Source organism: Falco peregrinus, chromosome 9 (genome assembly GCF_023634155.1).
Source record: "Falco peregrinus isolate bFalPer1 chromosome 9, bFalPer1.pri, whole genome shotgun sequence".
In the NCBI taxonomy this organism is placed as follows: domain Eukaryota; kingdom Metazoa; phylum Chordata; class Aves; order Falconiformes; family Falconidae; genus Falco; species Falco peregrinus.
Genome location: NC_073729.1, coordinates 19,913,052 through 19,932,270, shown reverse-complemented (window position 1 = coordinate 19,932,270; position 19,219 = coordinate 19,913,052). Strand labels below are relative to the sequence as shown.

Here is a 19,219-nt window from a genome sequence, read left to right as displayed (position 1 = left end):
CCGCTCCCGGTACGCGCCGCGTCCTGCTCCGGCTCCGTCCTGCTCCCGTCCCGCCTTACCGGCTCTGCCTGTCGCCGCCATGTCCTACAACTACGTCGTGACGGCGCAAAAGCCGACGGCCGTGAACGGCTGCGTCACCGGTACCGCCGGCGAGGCGGCGCCAGGACCCCCGGCCTAACGGGCGCGGCGGGACCTGTGCGGCCGTGGGGGTGGTGGCGGGGCTCTTGAGGCACGGGGGGCTTGGTGGGCGAGGAGGTGCTGGGGGCCACTGAGGGGCTGGAGGGACATTGAGGTTCCTGAGGCTCAGTGGGCGACTGGGGAGCTGCGGGGGTGCTGCGGCCCCGGCGGGGTGTGGGGGTTCCCTGGGGTCCGTGGGGGTACTTGGGGGCACTGTCGTGCCTTGGGGTGTGCTGAGGTGTGGAGGGGATCTGGGGGCGTTGCGGGAACACTGAGGGGCCTGGGGTGCCCCAAGGTTAGTAGGCGTGTTGTGGGGCACCAGGAGTAGCCGGGGGGGCTTTCAGGTTTGTTGGGGTGCTGTGGGGCACTGAGGGAGGTGAGGTTGTCGTGAGTTTCCCGGGGGCGGTGCTGTGGGGTACTGCGGGTGCGTTTAGGTTTATGGAAGTGGTGCGGGGCACTGGGGTTGTGCTGGGGGTGCAGTGGGGTGTCTCAGGGGGATCTGGGCCAGGTTTGAGGTTTCTGAGAGCTCAGTGGGGTTTAGTGTGTGGGGATGAAGTGGGGTTCCTGGGGAGGGGTTAGAGAGCAGCAGAGGGTTGGGGTGCTGTGGTGAGAGCTGGTGGTGATGTCTGTGTCTTGCTGTATTGCGCGGTGGTTTAGGCTGTTGCAGCGTACGCTGGAGAGGGGATACGGTGGGAAGGGCCCCTGGGAATAGAGTTCCCTGGGGAAAGATGAGAAATCAAAGTACAGGAAAGGTGGTTCCTGAGGGCGCTGGGTGCTGTGGGAGGAAGGTGCTGGGGTTTTGTGGTGCTATGGCTGGGGGGTGCTGCAGGGAGGCTGGCGCTCAGTCTGAGGTTGGGGGGGTGCAGGCCAGGCTTCCCAGGATCGGCAGACTGCTGCAGGTTGTTCGGTGAGAGCACCTCACAGTGTTGCCTTGTTACTTCTTTGGGGCTCAGCAGTGATTTCTTCTCTCTGTTTTCCAGGACACTTCACCTCAGCAGAGGATTTGAACCTGCTGATCGCCAAGAATACACGATTGGAGATCTATGTGGTGACAGCGGAGGGGCTGCGGCCCGTCAAGGAGGTGGGGATGTACGGCAAGACTGCTGTCATGGAACTCTTCCGCCCCAAGGTGGGTGTGCTGCGGGGAGGGGGCTGCTCACCAGCTGGGGAGGGCAGGCATGGGCGCGCGAGTACCACTGGCTCTGCCACCCTGCTGAAGGCACGCTGTCTCTCTTTGGCAGGGGGAGAGCAAGGATTTGTTGTTCATCCTGACAGCCAAGTATAACGCCTGCATCCTTGAGTACAAGCAGAACGGGGACAGCATTGATATTATAACCCGTGCCCATGGCAACGTGCAGGTGAGTGAAGCAGCAGCACCTGAAAGGGGCAGATTCCCTTCCTCAGTGATGGTTTTACATTTCCAGTGATGAGGCTGCGCCTAGGTGATGGGTTTCTGCCTGGTTATGTACGATTCTTTGCCTACCGCTGGCTCTGGTATGGTTCACCTGCTGCCGCTGGTATTTCCAGAGGTTTTTGCCTGTAGTGAGTCAGGCTCAGGGATTGAGGACATAGCTGCAACTGTGTTCTCGGGGGAGTTTGCAGAATAAGGATAATTTGAGATCCTCCTACTGTAAAGAGAATTAGCTCTCAAAGAGAATTAGTTCTTAAAACTCGGCATAAGGTACAATTTTCCCTGGGAAATGACTCTTCTGGCATTTCGTGGCTGGTCTCTACACGCTGCATAGCAGGATCATGACTGTTGAAGTTACCCTTACCATTGTGGCTATACGACGTTGATAATAATTGGAGATGTTCTCCATTGTTCTGTGTGGATTAAAATCATGCCTTCTGAGCAGGTCAGAAATCCACATGTCCTGACTCTTTGGCTTTTTTGTTAGTCTTTAGCCAAACAATTTCCGTCAGCTGTCAAGCCAAAATATCTTCCGTCTGTTTCCAGGCACTGAGCTTCTGCTGAGTTACTGTTGTGAAGCTGAGCAGGGAGTTAGGGGCAGGAGGTGTAGGTAACATATTAGTGTGTTTGGGGAAAAGTGCTTAATCTTCCCGTGCCACGGTTCTGCCTCATGACATACAGAGATGCTGATATCAGCCCCTGCCGGGTAATGGTGCGGAGGCTGTGGAGGCTGATAATGGGGTGGATTTCTGGAGGGTGATTTTTGGTCATGGATATCAAAGCATTTCATGGCAGTGTAACATCGTTCTCTGTCAGTGGTAGAAAGCAGAGGCACAGGACAGCAATGTGGCTTCTCTGAGGTCATTCAGTGGAGTTAGTATTGGGAAACGAGTTGTGGGTCTGTTCCGGGAGTGCCTGGATCCTGGGAGAGAGGTGTGTGCTGTGGGAGCTCTGCCAGGCTCTCTGGTGGAAAGGACCGTCTGCTTTAGGCAGGAGATGCCTGAATTGCCTTTGGCTTGCCAGATGGTATTTTAAAGCCTGTTGGGAGGTGTGCAAGGAGTTGTTTCTCAGCTGAGGGGTGGTAACTCTTGTACCTACTAATCTGGAGTCGCGCATGGGGATTTTTTTTCTGGTGCTAATTGCCCTCTTTCCCCTCTCTGTGGATCTCTTGCTCAGGATCGCATTGGCCGTCCCTCAGAGACTGGCATAATTGGCATCATTGACCCAGAGTGCCGGATGATCGGCCTGCGGCTCTATGATGGCCTTTTCAAGGTCATTCCCCTGGACCGGGAGAACAAGGAGTTAAAGGCTTTTAACATCCGCCTGGAAGAGCTCCAAGTCATCGATGTGAAGTTTCTCTATGGCTGTCAGGCTCCAACCATCTGCTTTGTCTACCAGGTACCTTGTTCTCGGTTGGTGACTTGGGTGGAGGATGCTGGAGGTGGCTGGTGCGCCAGCCAGTGTCTCTAAAGGTCTTCTAGAGGGCTTGGAGCAGCAGCAGTGTCCTGCGGCCAGTGGAAGGCAATGCTTTGAACAGACCCGAGAGACAGTTGTGGATCCTGCAGGCTTATTGTGTAGCTGAGGAAAGTCCGTGTTCCTCTCTGATGCTTTTTTCCATTTCTGGGAGAGAGGAAGCAATGCTCCGGCTAGGACCATTTCCTTGTGAAACATGCAGGAGTGCGTGGGTCTTTCCAGCAAGTGCTGAGCAGGTGGATTAGAGCCAGAGCCAGTTGTTTCCTGTAGGCAATGCTGTGAGACTTGAGCCTTCCCCGTGGGGGGGGGGGGGGGAAAAAAAGTGTCTTGTTTTGTATCTGGGATGCCACCCCAGGAGTGTAAAGAGGGGTCATAACCTCTCCTATCGTCTGGGTCCTCACAGAGGCAGTGTTTTAGGCCCTTCTCTAAATGCTTATTTTGAACCAAAGAGCCTTTGCTGTGCTGACTGAGCGAGGGATTATCTTTGCTTTGTCAAATTGTGGGTAGCCTGGACCTAGCTGAAAGTTCCTGGGACAGCAGCGCATAGGATCTGCTGTGAATTCAGTTCAGCTTTGGCATAGTTCTTAGTGGCAAACTCATACCATTAGAGCTACTAACCATGTGGCAGCAGTGACTTTATTCCCTATCCGGGTGCTGCTGAAGCCCCCTAACAGTTCTGAGTAAAGGCCCAGGGGAGAAATCACTTTGTCACCACGTAACTGGGGGTTGGGAGGGCAGCCCAGATTCCCCCGTGCCAGGACAGTGCTCTTCCCCTGCCCTGTGGGTAGCTGGTGCTCTCGCTTGTCACCTGAACAAACAGCGTGCTCTCTTCAGCCTTGCTGGGAAGTGTCCCCAGCTGTCACATATCCTGCCCGCGTCACAGGCACTTGTGTGACAAGTTAACAATGTGCACAAAAAAGGAAGAAAACAGGAAGGGGTTTGATTACCTGAAAAAGCAAAGGATTTTCAGCTGTTACTATGTTGTAGGAAAAGGCAGTGTTTTCTTAGAAAAAGCACTGCTGTTCTACTTAGAGGAGAAGGGAGTCGTGTTCTCTTGCGTACACTGTAGAGCCTGACCTGGAGGGCTGTCATGTGTGCTTTCACAACACGTGACCATCTTATTTCTGTGGGATTTGGGAGTGTATGTGGGGACTGTGTTTTTATCCCATGCAGCTGCACTGACTTTGGAACCTGGTGTCAGAAGGGAAGCTCATAGCCAATCTTGGTCCTAGAAATATGCCCTGAGGGTGGCTTGTTGTGTATTTCTGGTTTTGACTCACTGCCTGGGTGACTTCCCCGGCACTAAGAAGCCTAGCAGTGGTGGTGTGCTGCTCTGAAAAGTGCTGAGCATACCTGTGACTTTGATTAGTACCGTTGCTGTTGCATGCTGGGGAAACTGAGGCAGAGAGGGATGGTGATTAGGACAAATTGTTAAACTCAGTGTCAGGGTCTGGACAGGAGCGTGCCAGTTTTCACTTGGTACTCAAGAGCATCATAAAACAGAAGCTTGGTTATCCCACGTAGACAGCTAGTGAAAAAGGTCTTATCTGGAGATCTGACACCTTTACAGGTTAAATCAGAGCAAGTCTGTTAATGCTTCATTTGTTATAAACATGTATTGTACAAATAGAGAGGCAATTAATAGCTTGCTCCATGCCTGACACTCAGCATGAATTTTATCCTTGTAGCAGGAGCGAGCTGTAAGTTGTCTGACTCGTTAGGCCTTGCATAAACTCTGGCTTTATTTTGGTCCCTGGGTCTCTGACTTGCGTGTGTGTGGAGAAGGGAACATTTCCAAGCTGCTGCTTTTATTCCTTCTCAATGTATTAATCTTATCACAGGATTTGGACTGAGTAGAATAGCAGTGTCTGAGGTAATTTTTGTGTAGTTCTGAAACAGAAGATACCGCAAAAAGGGGAAGTTCATAAAAATAAATCGCTGCTGTGGTGTGGGGTAAAAAAGTGCAGAACTGTCACAAGTTTCATTAGTGACTCCTCTGCCATTTTAACAGCCCCACTTCAGCTTTCTCCTCCCCACAGAGCTATTTGTCCTCCTGGGTTCCCCTTCTCTGTCAGCCAGTGCTGCTCTTAGCTTCCCTCTGTGCTGCACCACCGACTCCCAGCAGGACCTTGAGCTTTGGAGCGCCATCAGTGAGGATGTTTGCCAAGTGGCACGGGCTGGGAGGTGCCCAGCTTTCCTGCGAGTGTTTCTTTACAGAGCTGATGGCTACAGGGAGGAATAAAAATGGTTTTGCTCAGATCTGGAAAGTGGCAAGGCATAGTAAAATAGTTCTGTGAATGACATGACTAAGGAAACCTGACTCCCTGTGCTTTAGAGCCTTGTCTTAGCTTTGGAGACATTAAATTGGTCAGTGGGTTATGTTCAAAGGCCTCTCTCTGCTTTGGGTGTTCATACACCTTTTTCCCATGCAGGTTCCCAAGTGTTGGTTAGCGTAGACCACCTTTTCCTGAAGTGGGGTGCTGATCTGTGGGCCTCTTCCCCACCCACTGCATATTTCAGTGAGGGCTGCGTGGCCTCGCTGCCTTGGAGACCTCTGTGCCTGCCAGGTTTAGTTGAAATTGCCCACTGGACTGGCAGAGCCATTGGGGGATTATTCGACAAGCAGGTTATATTTCCTCAGGAAACCAGGCTGCAAGGCCTGAGGAGCACTGAGGTGGGAGCTCAGCTGCTCTGGCACCTGCACCGCTACAGCAGAGCTGAATTCCTGAATGACTTGCTGGAGCTGGAGGCGGTGGTGATACTGCGTAGTGTCACTTGTGCCCAGATTTGTTAGAGCACTCTGCGTCAGATGAATACGAGTTCCAGAAAATCACTTGTATAAAAATGCAAGAATATTTTTCAGTCTTTTTTTGGCACAGGCATTTATTCAAAGGTTGTTCTACATATGGGTAAAGTTAGGGAGAACAGCAGTATGTGTATGTTCAGGCACACATGTGGTCTGAGGGAGAGAGAAAGGGGGGTGGGAAGCCTCAGCAGCTCGCTGGTGACAGTGCTCTTGCAGGAAACGAGGTGGAGTCTCCTTGCTTCGCAAGCTGCTTGTCAGCTCTGCTTCTGGAGCCTCTCGTGCCGTGCACGTGAGGCTGTCATCAGTGTACATCGTCATTTGTGGCTTCTCTTTCAGGACCCTCAGGGTCGCCATGTCAAGACGTACGAGGTGTCCCTGCGCGAGAAGGAGTTTAACAAAGGCCCTTGGAAACAGGAGAACGTAGAGGCTGAAGCCTCCATGGTCATCGCAGGTTGGTCCTTCTTTGTAAAAGATCTTCCCTCCCGTGTCTTTCTCAAGGCTGAATTGCCTCACTCGAGCTGCACAGGTTCTCTAATAGGGCGTTTGTCTTCTCCCCTGCGCAGTGCCAGAGCCTTTTGGGGGTGCGATCATCATTGGGCAGGAGTCTATCACCTACCACAACGGAGATAAATACCTAGCTATAGCTCCACCTATCATCAAGGTGAGCAGCTGCTGAGACCTAGAAATGTGTCCTGTGTAATTCCTTCATTCGCTGGCATCTCTCAGAGTGCCGGTACGATATTGGGCTAGTTGTACTCAAGAATTTAAACTGCTTTTTGTCTCCAGGTGTAGTCTAATAGAAACATTTTACTCCCTGAGGTTTGGCAAGTGGAGGTGTTCCACACGATGTCTGGTCTGTATTTCTGGGGACTGGTGGATGTATGTGATCCTTGTACTGGCGGCAGCCTGTGCTGGCAGTGCAGTGTGTGGCTCTGCTCTCTGTTGAGTGCTTAGAAATGGTGCAGCAAAGCTGAAATCTTGTTTGAGCCCCAGAGAAAAGGATTAATTAGGAGGTAGTGCATGCTTTGGGCAAGGATCCAGGCCAGAGCCTGGTTTCATTCTTGGCAGCAAAAGATAATGAATGAGCCTGTTGAAGACTTGAGTACACTGGTATATGATTGGGGCACTTGTTCAAAAGGAAAAAAGACTTAAAGGGTTTGTGACACAAGTTGAGCATGTGGTTTTTATCAGGGACAGGCCAGTTCCCATGTTTAAATGGTGCAGGAAGCACAAATGGCATGGCTGAGGTGCCATGCAAGCCTGAAACAGGGCTTGAGCTATGATCAAAAGGTCCTTTTAAGCTGGAAATATTGACAGGCTAGAAAAGAACTGCAGATCTTGGGTAAAGAAATACTAACATTTTGCCTGAATGCCTGCAGGCTCTCAGACTGCTGCTGGAGCTCTGTGATGGAGAGTCTCATATTGGAGCACGCAGAGTGAGTCACCTGCGCTCTGCTGACATGGTCCTTGACGTGCAGGCAGAGTGCAGACACTCCTGTACTTGAGGCCAGTGGGATGTTTAGAATCACAGAATCATTTAGGTTTGAAAAGAACTTTGAGATTATCAAGTCCAACCATTAACCCAGGGCTGCTAGGTCCATCACTAAGCCATATCACTAAGCACCGTATCTATGTGTTTTTTAAATCCCTCCAGGGATGGTGATTCCACCATGTCCCTGGGCAGCCTGGTCCAGTGCTTGACCACTCTTCCAGTGAATAATTTTTCCTGATGTCCAATCTAAACCTCCCCTGGCACAAGTTGCTGTTTCCTCTTGTCCTGTTGCTTTTTATCTGGGAGAAGAGACTGACCCCGACCTGCCTACAACCTCCTTTCAGGCAGCTGTAGAGAGCAATCAGGTCCCCCCCCGAGTCCCCTCCTCTCCAGGCTGAGCACCCCCAGCCCCCTGCCCAGCTCTGGACAGGCCTCAGCCCCTCTGGCAGTGAGGGGCCCAGAGCTGAACCCAGGGTTCGAGGGGCAGATGCACCAGTGCTGAGCACAGGTGAGACAGTCACTGCCCTGGTCCTGCTGGCCACGCTGTTTCCGATACAAGCCAGGATGCTGCTGGCCGCCTTGGCCACCTGGGCACACTGCTGGCTCGTGTCCAGCCAGCCACCAAGCAGCACGCCCAGGCCCTTTCCCAATGGGCGGCTTCCCAGCCGCTCTGCCCTAAGCCTGTAGCACTGCGTGGGGCTGTTGTGACCCAGGTGCGAGACCCGGCACTGAGCCCTGTTGAGCCTCACACAACTGGCTGCGGCCCATCGGTCCAGCCTGCCCAGCTCCCCCTGCAGAGCCTACTGCCCTCAAGAGATTAACACTCCCCGCAGCTTGGTGTCATCTGCAAACTGACTGAAGGTGCGCTTGATGCCCTCATCCAGATTGTTGATAAAGGTATTAAACAAGACTGGCCCCAGCACTGAGCCCTGGGGAGCACCACTTGTGACCAGCACCAGCTGGATGTCACTCCGTTCCCCACCACTCTGGGCTTGGCCGCCCAGCCAGCTTTTCACCCAGCGCAGAGCACGCCCGTCCAAGCCATGAGCCGCCAGTTTCTCCAGGAGATGCTGTAGGAATCGGAGTCAAAGGCTTTACTAATGTCTGAATGGATAACATGCACAGACTTTCCCTCATCCACTAGGTGGGTCATCTTGTAGACAGAGATCAGGTTGGTCAAGCAGGACCTGCCTTTCATAACCCTGTACTGGCTGGGCCTGATCCCCTGGTTGTCCTGTACACTGCGTGTGATGGTGCTCAGGATGACCTGCTCCGTAACCTCCCCCAGCGCTGAGGTCAGGCTGATGAGCCTGTACTGTAGTTCCCAGATCCTCCTCCTGCCCTTATAGATGGGGTCACGCTGGCCTCCCTCAGGTTGTCTGGGACCTCCCCAGTTTGCCAGGGCCGTTGATAAATGATGGAGAGGTTGTTTGTATACAATAAAGATCTGCAAGATCAGGATTTTGAAACCAAAGCCAAATACGTTGACAGGAGGCTAGGCAGCATCCACCACACAGCAAAGTGTCTGCAGAGCTTGGGTCCGGAGATGGAGCGAGGCCTGGAGCTCTGCAGGTCCCGGCTAGCATCTCTGCATCTGTGGAAGTCCCAGCCTTAGGAAAATAGGCATTCTGATGGCATCTTCCCTGGGCTGTGAACAAGCTAGCAATGTGTTTAAGAACGTGAGGTGGTTCCTAGTGAACAAAAATGAGACTGTTTGACTACAGGTTCTGGTTGTGTTTGCTGGTGAGGTTTATTGAAGGGTGAATCCAGCCCTCTCTGTGTAGGAGGCATGGACTCTGCTGGGGTTACAGCTAGCAGCCAGTGCACTGTGGGTGTGGTTGTTCCCTTCTGCCCGCTTGGGGCTGTTTCAATGGGTTCCTAAAAATTCCCTCCCTCCTTTGCGTGCAGCAAAGTACAATTGTGTGCCACAACCGTGTGGATCCCAACGGGTCCCGTTACTTGCTGGGGGACATGGAAGGGCGCCTCTTCATGCTGCTCCTGGAGAAGGAGGAACAGATGGACGGCACTGTCACCTTGAAGGACCTGCGTGTAGAACTGCTTGGGGAGGTAGGACTCAGCCCCATTGTGTGTGCTGTCCCTGTCGCTTCTCGCTGCGGGGCTGGGAGGCTCTGCAGGCTGGACATGCTTCGCTGAGGACTGAGTCGCAGGAACGGTGTCTCTTCTGGAGCCCGGGGTGGAGTGATGTTTTGCAGTTCTTGCAGCTCTGGACTGTTGCTGGGAAATTCCCTGTGTGGTACTTGAAAGTTTACACCATCTCAGGTTTTTGCCTGGTGCATGTGTGCTGTCCCTGGGAGAAGCTTGGACTCTCTGTGGGTTTTGTAAAGGGATTAAATTCCTCTCATGTGTGCAAGGTCTTCCTATGGGGCTGCAGCTCAGATGTGGTGCTTGCAGAGCGTGGCAGGGTTCTTCCCATGCTAGCAGTGGTTCATCTGTGTCTTCTCAATTCCCAGACGTCCATTGCAGAGTGCTTGACCTACCTGGACAATGGAGTTGTGTTTGTCGGCTCTCGTCTTGGGGATTCCCAACTTGTGAAGGTACACGGCAGATGTCTTCTGGCTTAGTTGTGTGTTCAGACAGCGGTTTGTACATATTTAATTTTTTCATGGCCTTAAGAGGTGTATGCGGATAAATCTTCCTTTCTTGTCTGCCCTACACCCTTTCCACTTGCCTGGTCTTGCTGAAAGCTGATGATTGTGTTTATTCATAGCTCAACGTGGACAGCAACGAGCAGGGCTCCTATGTTGTGGCTATGGAGACCTTCACCAACCTCGGGCCCATCGTCGACATGTGTGTGGTAGACCTGGAAAGACAAGGCCAGGGGCAGGTAATGTTGATTCTGCTTTTCTTCTCTCAGTGCTGGGAATGTCTGGGCCGGCCAGATGGATGCATCGGTTGTTCACAGAAGGAAAAGACTACAAATCTTTTGTGGGAGAATCTCCAAGTCTTATCCAGGTGCAGGGATGGTATTGAGGTCCTACTAAGAGTGGTATGAGTGAGGTGGCTAAGTCCTGGGTACCCCCCTTCATGAGGAAGGGGTTGCCTTTGTGCATTTAGGAAGGATCAGCTACCAAAAAAATTTCCTCTGAGAAGATGGGTATCCCACCTTCCCCTGAACCCATCGCTGCAAGGAGGAGTGGGGAAGCTTCCCGGCAGTGGTTGGTAATGATCACCTGCTTCTCTTCCAGCTGGTCACATGCTCAGGTGCATTTAAAGAGGGTTCGCTGCGGATCATCCGGAACGGCATTGGGATTCATGAGCACGCCAGCATTGACTTGCCAGGGATTAAAGGTGCGTGAGCTGTTCGGTGCTGTCTCATACCACCCACAGCGTGAGAGGGCCCAGTGGGGGCACACCGTGCACAGACTGAGGCTGGGTGTGGGGCAGGGGCCTTGCCACCCACCAGCTTCTGGAATATTCACTGTGAGCAAGTGTGGCCTCGCTTTCTTGCAGGTTTGTGGCCCCTGAGGTCAGACTCTCACCGTGAAACAGACAACACGTTGGTGCTGTCCTTTGTGGGCCAAACCAGGTAAGGTGGGGTTCATGCTGAGCCAGGCTGTCAGCCACCTGTTGGAGCATGGCGTAACAGGAGTTGCCTTTCAGAGTTCTGATGCTAAATGGAGAGGAAGTAGAAGAGACAGAGCTCACAGGGTTTGTGGATGATCAGCAGACTTTCTTCTGCGGCAATGTGGCACATCAGCAATTGATCCAGGTAATGCCAGTTCTAGGGAAACAGATACATCTTTCATGATGACCCTACTGTCCTTATTGACTGTGGGACTCGCAAAGATCTGCCCTGCTTATCGGGGCAGGGTTTGCAGTACTTCCCTGGGCTGTTGTCAGAATGGGAGGTGGTGGTCTGGCTCTGAGCAGAGACGTTTTCTCTCTCCAGATCACCTCTGCCTCTGTGAGACTGGTTAGTCAGGAGCCCAAAGCCCTGGTGAGTGAGTGGAAAGAGCCCAACGGGAAGAACATCAGTGTGGCTTCTTGTAACAGTAACCAGGTAGTGGTGGCTGTGGGACGAGCCCTGTACTACCTGGAGATCCGACCCCAGGAGCTCAGGCAGATCAGGTGGGCGCACATCTCTTGTCCTGGCTTGAGGGCTCTTGGCCTCTGCTGTCTGTCTTTGGGCTCAGGACTGACACCTCTGCTTCCTCCCTCCTGCCAGCTGCACAGAAATGGAGCATGAAGTTGCCTGCCTGGACATCACCCCTTTGGGGGACACTAATGGCATGTCCCCACTGTGTGCGATCGGGCTTTGGACTGACATCTCTGCCCGCATCCTAAAGCTGCCTTCGTTTGAACTGCTGCACAAGGAGATGCTGGGAGGAGGTAGGGCTCTACCTACCTCTGGGTGGTGGCAGCAGTCACTGACCTGGCTGAGTCACGAGTGACATCAGCCTTCTCTTCTGCTCTCTGCAGAAATTATCCCTCGCTCCATCCTGATGACGACCTTTGAGAGCAGCCATTACCTTCTGTGTGCCCTAGGGGATGGAGCTCTCTTCTACTTTGGGCTCAGCCTTGAGACAGGTGACTACAGAGCCTAGCACTGAGCAGGCTGCTGAAGGGGGTGGCTGAACTGGTGCCCTCTTGCTTGATGTGCTTTCTTTCATCCTTCTGGAGAGATCTTCTTTTTCTTTCTTTCTCACTGTGACGGGGTCATGCTTAGGTGGGACTGGCTGTGGGCGCTGGGAGTTGGTGGATTTCTCCAGTGGGCTCTGAAGAAAGGAGACCGATGGTTACGTTCATTGCTTTGCTGCCCTGTGCTGACAGCAGGATGCATTTACCCACACTCATTTCTTCCCAGGGTGTTGCAGCTGCTTGCGCTCTGCCTTGCTCTCAGGAGCTCCGTTGTGGCAGCTCCCAACACCAGTGCTCCTTTTTGGCAGGCTTGCTGAGTGACCGGAAGAAGGTGACCCTTGGGACCCAGCCCACCGTCCTGAGGACGTTCCGCTCTCTGTCCACCACCAACGTGTTTGCCTGCTCTGACCGCCCCACCGTCATCTACAGCAGTAACCACAAGCTGGTCTTCTCCAATGTCAACCTGAAGGAGGTGAACTACATGTGTCCTCTCAACTCAGATGGGTATCCCGACAGGTGAGTGGGATCCTGGGATCAGCAAATAGGATCTTGGGATCAGCAGTTTTGAGGGGTGCGGAGGGGAGGGAGGTTCTTGCTGTGCCATCCACCTTATGCTATCCACCTTATAAGTGCCATTGCTCCTGTTTTTGTCTTCCCATACAGTTTGGCCTTGGCCAACAACAGCACCCTGACAATTGGCACCATTGACGAGATCCAGAAGCTGCACATCCGCACGGTTCCCCTCTATGAATCACCCAGGTGAGCTGAGCAGGGGGAAGGAGCCCAGCTTGAGGGCACATGCTCTACGGCATGGGACAAGGTTGGAGGAGGACTTCACAGTCAGCATTCCCGTTGGGGGCTTAGTTGACACGCAGAGTGAATTGGTGGCTTGTGCTCAGAGCAGTCTGGGCAAGTGAACAGCTCTGTCTGTTCTTGTCTCCAGAGCCCCCGTGCTCTCCTTGAGGTGGCCTGTGCTGGCTCTCCTGCCCACACAGCTCTGTTTGTCCCGCAGGAAGATCTGCTACCAAGAGGTATCGCAGTGTTTCGGCGTGCTCTCGAGTCGTATCGAGGTGCAGGATGCCAGTGGGGGCACCACTGCACTCAGACCCAGCGCCAGCACGCAGGTGAGGGGTGGCTGCTAGGTCGTCCCTGGGCTGTGGGTACCGTAGCTCCTCAGGCCAAACCATGATGCAGATATTCCTTGACAGTCTTCTCTTCCGAAGCTCCAAGTGCAAGCTCCTCCCTGTGGCAGCCTGGGAGGAGATGGGGTAGTAAGATCTGTGTGGTGGTGACAAGGGCTCTCTGTGCTGCGCTCTGGCAGCCTCGACACGCTTACCGTTCTGTCTGATCACCTTTGGGTTTGGGTGCTGCTCCTTCAGTCTCTGTACAGGCTTCTGTCTGGTCTTGAGTGGGTTCCTTCTTCTAGGGATGCAGGCACAAGTGCCCTTCAGGCAATAGCTCTGTTGGAAACTACAACACTGCATAAACTCTTCTGTTAATGCTGTTGCTCAGCAGCGCTACCTCTGCCATGCATGTCACATGTCTCTGCTGGTAACAGGGAGTGGGTCCCTTTGCTCAAGCCTAGGGAGCTCCTTGCTTCGCCTTCTCTCCCATGTATTTTCCTGGTCCCCGGTTGCCTCAGCCCATGTGGAGCAGCATGAGGATGTGACCGATCTTCCTGTGTCCTAGGCCCTGTCCAGCAGCGTGAGCACCAGCAAGCTGTTCTCCAGCAGCACAGCGCCGCATGAGACATCCTTTGGAGAGGAGGTGGAGGTGCACAACCTGCTCATCATAGATCAGCACACCTTCGAAGGTACCGGTCCCAAATGCTGCCCGTACCCTAGGCCAGTTTTCTCCTGCAGGACAAGCCCATCAGCGTGTGGCTGAGACTAGCGATCTTCAAAGGCTTGTGAAGATCAGTCATCTTGCATGTTCCCTTCAGACAGAGCATTTTTGCTGGAGGAGTGTCAGCCACAGGGCGTAGGTTTAAGACATAGCAGGGTTTGATGGCACAAGGGGGTGGTGGGGAATGGGAGAGAAGATCTCCACACAGCTACCTTGGGCATGTCTTGAGTTTTCAGCTGCTTTGCCTACGCATGGAAGTGCTGCCTGCTGGGCTGTGGGTGACCTGATCGTTTCTGTCTTTCCCTCTTTGCACAGTGCTTCATGCTCACCAGTTTCTGCAAAACGAGTACGCTCTCAGCCTGGTCTCCTGCAAGCTCGGCAAGGACCCAAACACCTACTTCATTGTGGGCACCGCCATGGTGTATCCTGAGGAGGCAGAGCCCAAACAAGGCCGCATCGTTGTCTTCCACTACTCGGATGGTAAGAACAAGGTCTTCTTCCATGGCCAAGACCAGCTGCTTGAGGGAGGTCAGAGATGAGCTTCTCGGGCCCAAGAGAGCTCAGGACCCAGCAGCAGACAGTTTTTCTCAAGGAGCCTGCTGCCAGCTACCCACAGGCAGGCTCTTGCTCTGCTGCAGGCTGTTACAGTGTGTTCCCTTTCCCCTCATCTCCTAGAGAAGCCCAAGAATCCCTCACCAGGACTGGATTCTGAGATTTGCTTTCTCTGTGGCTGCCCTTGCTGTCATGTCACTCCTGTGTTACTCGCCCAGAGATCCTCTGAGAGAGTTTCTAGGGCGAGGAATGTTTAGAGCAGCTCATCTGAATCCCCTCATTGGGCCACCCTTGGGAGCACAGGGCAAATAACTGGGCTGTGCATGGGTTTATTCCAGGGAAGCTGCAGAGCCTGGCTGAGAAGGAGGTCAAGGGGGCTGTGTATTCCATGGTGGAGTTCAATGGGAAGCTGTTAGCCAGCATCAACAGCACGGTAGGGCTCTTGCAAGACCCTGACTTGTTTTGTGAGCACATTTCAGAGCTGGAAGCTGCTCCACCTGTGTGGATGTTAGCCAGGTCCCTGACTTCTGTCAAGGAGTGTGTCCTGGCTGGTGTGGGTGTCCGTGCTGGCTCAGAGCCATGTCACTTCCTTCAGGTGCGCCTGTACGAGTGGACAGCTGAGAAGGAGCTGCGCACGGAGTGCAACCATTACAACAACATCATGGCACTCTACCTGAAGACTAAGGGGGACTTCATCCTTGTGGGAGATCTGATGCGGTCTGTCCTCCTCCTGGCATACAAGCCCATGGAAGGAAACTTCGAGGAGGTATCAGTGCTGTCGAATAGTCTTGGTCAAAGGCATGCCGGGAATCTGTGCTGCCTGTTCCAGTAGCTCTGGGAACAGTGTTTAAGGTGGTAAAAGGAGTCTGACTCACCCCACCTTGCCAGCCCTTTGAAGACAATGATGTAGGGCTCTGCAATGAGAGCAGCATCGCCTAGATCCCTGTGTTTTCTGGAGGGACAGATATCTGGACTTCCAGGGAAGTGGACAGTGTATCAGCAGCCTTTTGAAGAGCAGGCTTTGGGTGCGTGCTTGCTGCCTGCCAGGGTGGGGAGCTGCCATCTGGACTGCCTGTTGTGTAGTTGGAATGGCTTAGTGCGACTGCATCTCTGTCAGCAAATGCAGCATAGCTGTGGGAGGGACCAGGCGCTGAGACAGTCTGTGCACTTACCGTGTTAGAGTGGCTCTGGGCATGCCTTTGGCACGGGCTGGCCTGCGCTTGCCCAGGGAGTGTCCTGGCATTGTCAGAGTGCCACTCGGGCCAGGGCCACTTCCAGAAGGTGCTCAGTGCCTTTTGCGCTCAGCTGCTTCATCTAGCACAGAGGGACAGACTGGATCCCACCTTGCTCCTGAATGTTAGCGTTGGGTGGAAGAAGATGCTGGATCACAGGCCAGGCCATCTGGGCACACTGAGTCTCCTCTTGTCCCCTTCCAGATTGCCCGGGACTTCAATCCAAACTGGATGAGTGCCGTGGAGATCCTGGACGATGACAACTTCTTGGGAGCAGAGAATGCTTTCAATTTGTTTGTGTGCCAGAAGGACAGGTGAGCAGGCTGTCAGGGGGGAATGTGACAATGCGTGATGGGAGGGATGGGGGTGGTAGGACCTTCTCCTCCACAAGAGGGATGTGTGTCAGGCAGGAAAGCTGGGAGGGGCATGCCCAGCTCTGAGGAGGGGTGAGGTGGGAGCAGAGGAAGCTTTCATGTCACCGCAGCACAGACTGAGCCAGGGTGCTTTGGATTTCAGCGCGGCCACGACCGATGAGGAGCGCCAGCACTTGCAGGAGGTGGGGCTGTCCCACCTGGGAGAGTTTGTCAATGTCTTCTGTCACGGGTCTCTGGTCATGCAGAACCTGGGGGAGACATCTACACCAACACAGGGCTCTGTTCTCTTCGGCACAGTCAACGGCATGATTGGTAAGGGTTGGGGTTCCCCAGCCTGAGTGGGAGGGTGACAGGTCCCCTTCCCTCTGCTGAACCTGGGCTGGGGTTTCCTCATGTCTCCAATCTTCTCTGTTCCCCGCTCGCGTGGCGCTCTGTGCCGTACTCCCTTCAGAAACCTGCTTTTCTCCCTGGGTTGCTTCCAGGAGAGGAAAGTGCTCTGGCTTTCTTTGAAACTCCTTCCTTGTCCCAGCTCTCCCAGGCACCAGTTTCCAGCACAACTCCAGTCCTGGCAGCCTGCCAACCCCTGCCTGCTGGGAGCTGCTGGGACACCCTGGGGTGAGCCCTGACCCTTCATCTCCATTTTGCCCTTTGCAGGACTGGTGACCTCACTGTCGGAGAGCTGGTACAACCTCCTGCTGGACATGCAGAACAGGCTGAATAAAGTCATCAAGAGCGTGGGCAAGATTGAGCACTCCTTATATCCTTTCGCAGTTCGGTCAGGAGCCTGCGCCGCTCACTGCTGGGGGGTGGCTTGGGAATTTGGCCCGAGCCAGGCACAGGGTGGGGTGGTGGAGGTTTATCTCTGTTGGGACACCCTGGTGGGGAGCGTACATCAGCTGGAGAGGGTGGCAGTGTGTTTTCCAGGTTCCCAGGGCTTTGTGCTCCCAGAAGGTGCCTGCAGTAGAGCAGGGTCTATCTTACAGGGTTTGAGAATGAGTCTGGCTTTGTGGTAGCCCTAAAACTGTGGCACAAATTCAGTGATCCTCCCGACACAGCACTGTCAGTCTGGGGCAGCTGCTCTGCTGCCGTAGTCCGGGGCTGCTGTTACTCCCTGTGGATTTGGCTCCTTGACGGTGGCACCTGGAGGTCGTTTCACACTGAACGCAAAACAGAACCGGCTACGGGGTTCATTGATGGTGACCTGATTGAAAGCTTCCTGGACATCAGCAGGCCCAAGATGCAGGAGGTGGTGGCAAACTTGCAGGTGCGATGGGTGATGTGAGCTTAGACCCTTCCAAACTAGCAGTAGGGACCCTGCACAGGATTCCAGGCTGCAGTAAATCCTGAATGTGTGCCCTCCTGTAAGGGTGTTCTTCGGCATTGCGTGCTCTGATGCCTTTTGCTCTCCTTGCAGATTGACGACGGTAGCGGCATGAAGAGGGAAGCCACTGTAGACGACCTGATAAAGATTGTGGAGGAGCTGACCCGGATCCATTAGCAGGATTCGGGGTCGTTCCCTAGCACCTCCCTCCATGTAGAGCAAGGGAGTCTTTTCCCCACCTGTAGCTTGGGGACCCCAGCTGAACACCAGCGGTGGTGGCCCTTGCCTGAGGGGACATGGGGGAAGGAGCCTCTGGAGGGGAGCCAGCTTGCTAGGGATTTGGGGGGGGTGTTGGTCAGGCACCACGTCATCGCCTGCCTTGGATTCAGGAATCCTGCGGACTTGGCTACTGACCCAGAACTGGGCTTTGCTGGTCGCTCTCGGGTGACTGACCGGTAGCGCTCGGCTGATGCGGTGCCCTTACCTGGATTCACTCGTCACTGTTGTCTTTAGTATCTGGTTTTTGTTTGGTTCTTTTATTTTATTTTTTTTTTCTTTCAGTTTCACTTTTGATTCTTTTTTGATTCATGTTTTCTGGAAGAGGAAAGCGAAGCTGCCTCTAGGGTGAGGGCGAGGGCTGGAGGAGTCGTCTGGGGCTGGTGAAATGTGTGGACACGGGGAGGGAGGATTCCTCCACATGTGGGTGATGAAGCTGAGTGGGACAGCGTGCTCCTCTCCCTCCACAGGATCTGTGGCTCGCTCAGGGAGGGAAGTTCTGGGAAGCTCAATCAGTTGCTGGTTTCTGAGTTTTACCAAATAAAGTAGTCCAAGAGGAAAGGTCTGTCTCATGGCGCCGAACTCCTCCTCATGACCGCAGGGGTGGTACCGGCTGTGCAGAGCCGTGTCCTCGGCTGGCTGGAGGCACCCCTTGCCCGAGCCAAGGCAGTTTTCCCCACGCTGAAAGGGCAAGAGCAGCGTGGGGGGCAGCGGGCTCAGCGGGGCGATCTGCAGGTGCTGGGGCGTGTGTCTCTTTTTCCAGATGCATTTTTAGGGCTCTTCTTTTGACTTGAAAGAACTTTTAGTTCTGCCTCTGGGTGCAGCCTAGTGCAAACAGGTTGGCAGCAGCATCGCCAAGCGCCCCAGTTAGGAGGCAGATCTTGTGCTGAATTTTTGAGGGTTTGCCCATGTACCTCCCTTTGGAAGAAACTCATCTCTGCGGATTGCCCCTCCCCAGGAGCAGTGCTTTTTGGCAGCTTCTGGGCCCAGCTTGTGTGGTGGTAGTAGATCAGAGGTGGGAGAGGAGACGGTGTAGTGACAGCAGCACTCTCCACCTTCCTGGGACCCCAGGGGTGCCCGCCTCTGGCAGCGGCCAGCGTTAGCAGTGGCGTGGATGGGAGCTGGAGACCCTTCTCGAGCCACCCTGGCCTTTTCCTTGTGAGCCTCGTGTCCCCTGCAGCTGGCAGCCTGTGTCCCTGCAGAGCTGGGGACCTGGGGCCTGATTTTCCAGTTGTTGCTGCATCGTCCCACTCTGGCTGCTCCTTACCGGTGTCCTCACTCCCTGTGACTGCGAGCCCGGCTGTGTGAGTGACAGGGGGACTCATCTTCTGCTCTGTCACCTTCTCCTCAGCTGGCATGAGGGGACCCAGGCACCCTCTGCTGCTCCCGTGGGAGAGGCTCGTGCCGCAGGCGTTGGGGCTGGCAGGAAGCAGATGTTGGGTGAGGCTGATGGATGCAGGGTCTCGGGCTGCTCCTCCTCGAGCATCAATTAGCGCTAACGATGCTGAATTCTGCTGGTAACTCGTAGGTTGAGCGTCTGGGCTGCTGCTCCCAGCAAGGTGGAATTGCGCTAGGGGTACCTACCCCGTCTGCCCATGCACCCTTCATGGACACAGCGGGGTGCACGGGGGAGTGAGTCGCCGCCCCGGAGGGCTGCTGTT

At 54.1% G+C, this 19,219-nt stretch overlaps 1 protein-coding gene across 1 annotated transcript; it reads left to right on the top strand.

Annotated features, from left to right (window-relative positions):
• The first annotated feature begins 7 nt into the window (after positions 1 to 7).
• DDB1 (damage specific DNA binding protein 1) lies at positions 8 to 18,119 on the top strand. The gene is made up of 27 exons (XM_055813336.1): positions 8 to 140; positions 1,158 to 1,306; positions 1,419 to 1,535; positions 2,765 to 2,986; positions 6,204 to 6,318; positions 6,431 to 6,528; positions 9,268 to 9,426; positions 9,831 to 9,914; positions 10,088 to 10,204; positions 10,566 to 10,668; positions 10,831 to 10,906; positions 10,981 to 11,089; positions 11,270 to 11,448; positions 11,546 to 11,709; positions 11,800 to 11,907; positions 12,267 to 12,474; positions 12,622 to 12,717; positions 12,971 to 13,082; positions 13,648 to 13,771; positions 14,119 to 14,283; positions 14,694 to 14,788; positions 14,951 to 15,121; positions 15,792 to 15,901; positions 16,104 to 16,273; positions 16,616 to 16,718; positions 17,102 to 17,225; positions 17,376 to 18,119. The coding sequence occupies exons 1-27, from the start codon at positions 80 to 82 to the stop codon at positions 17,457 to 17,459; spliced, it is 3,423 nt and encodes a 1,140-aa protein (XP_055669311.1). The 5' UTR covers positions 8 to 79; the 3' UTR covers positions 17,460 to 18,119.
• Positions 18,120 to 19,219: the final 1,100 nt, after the last annotated feature.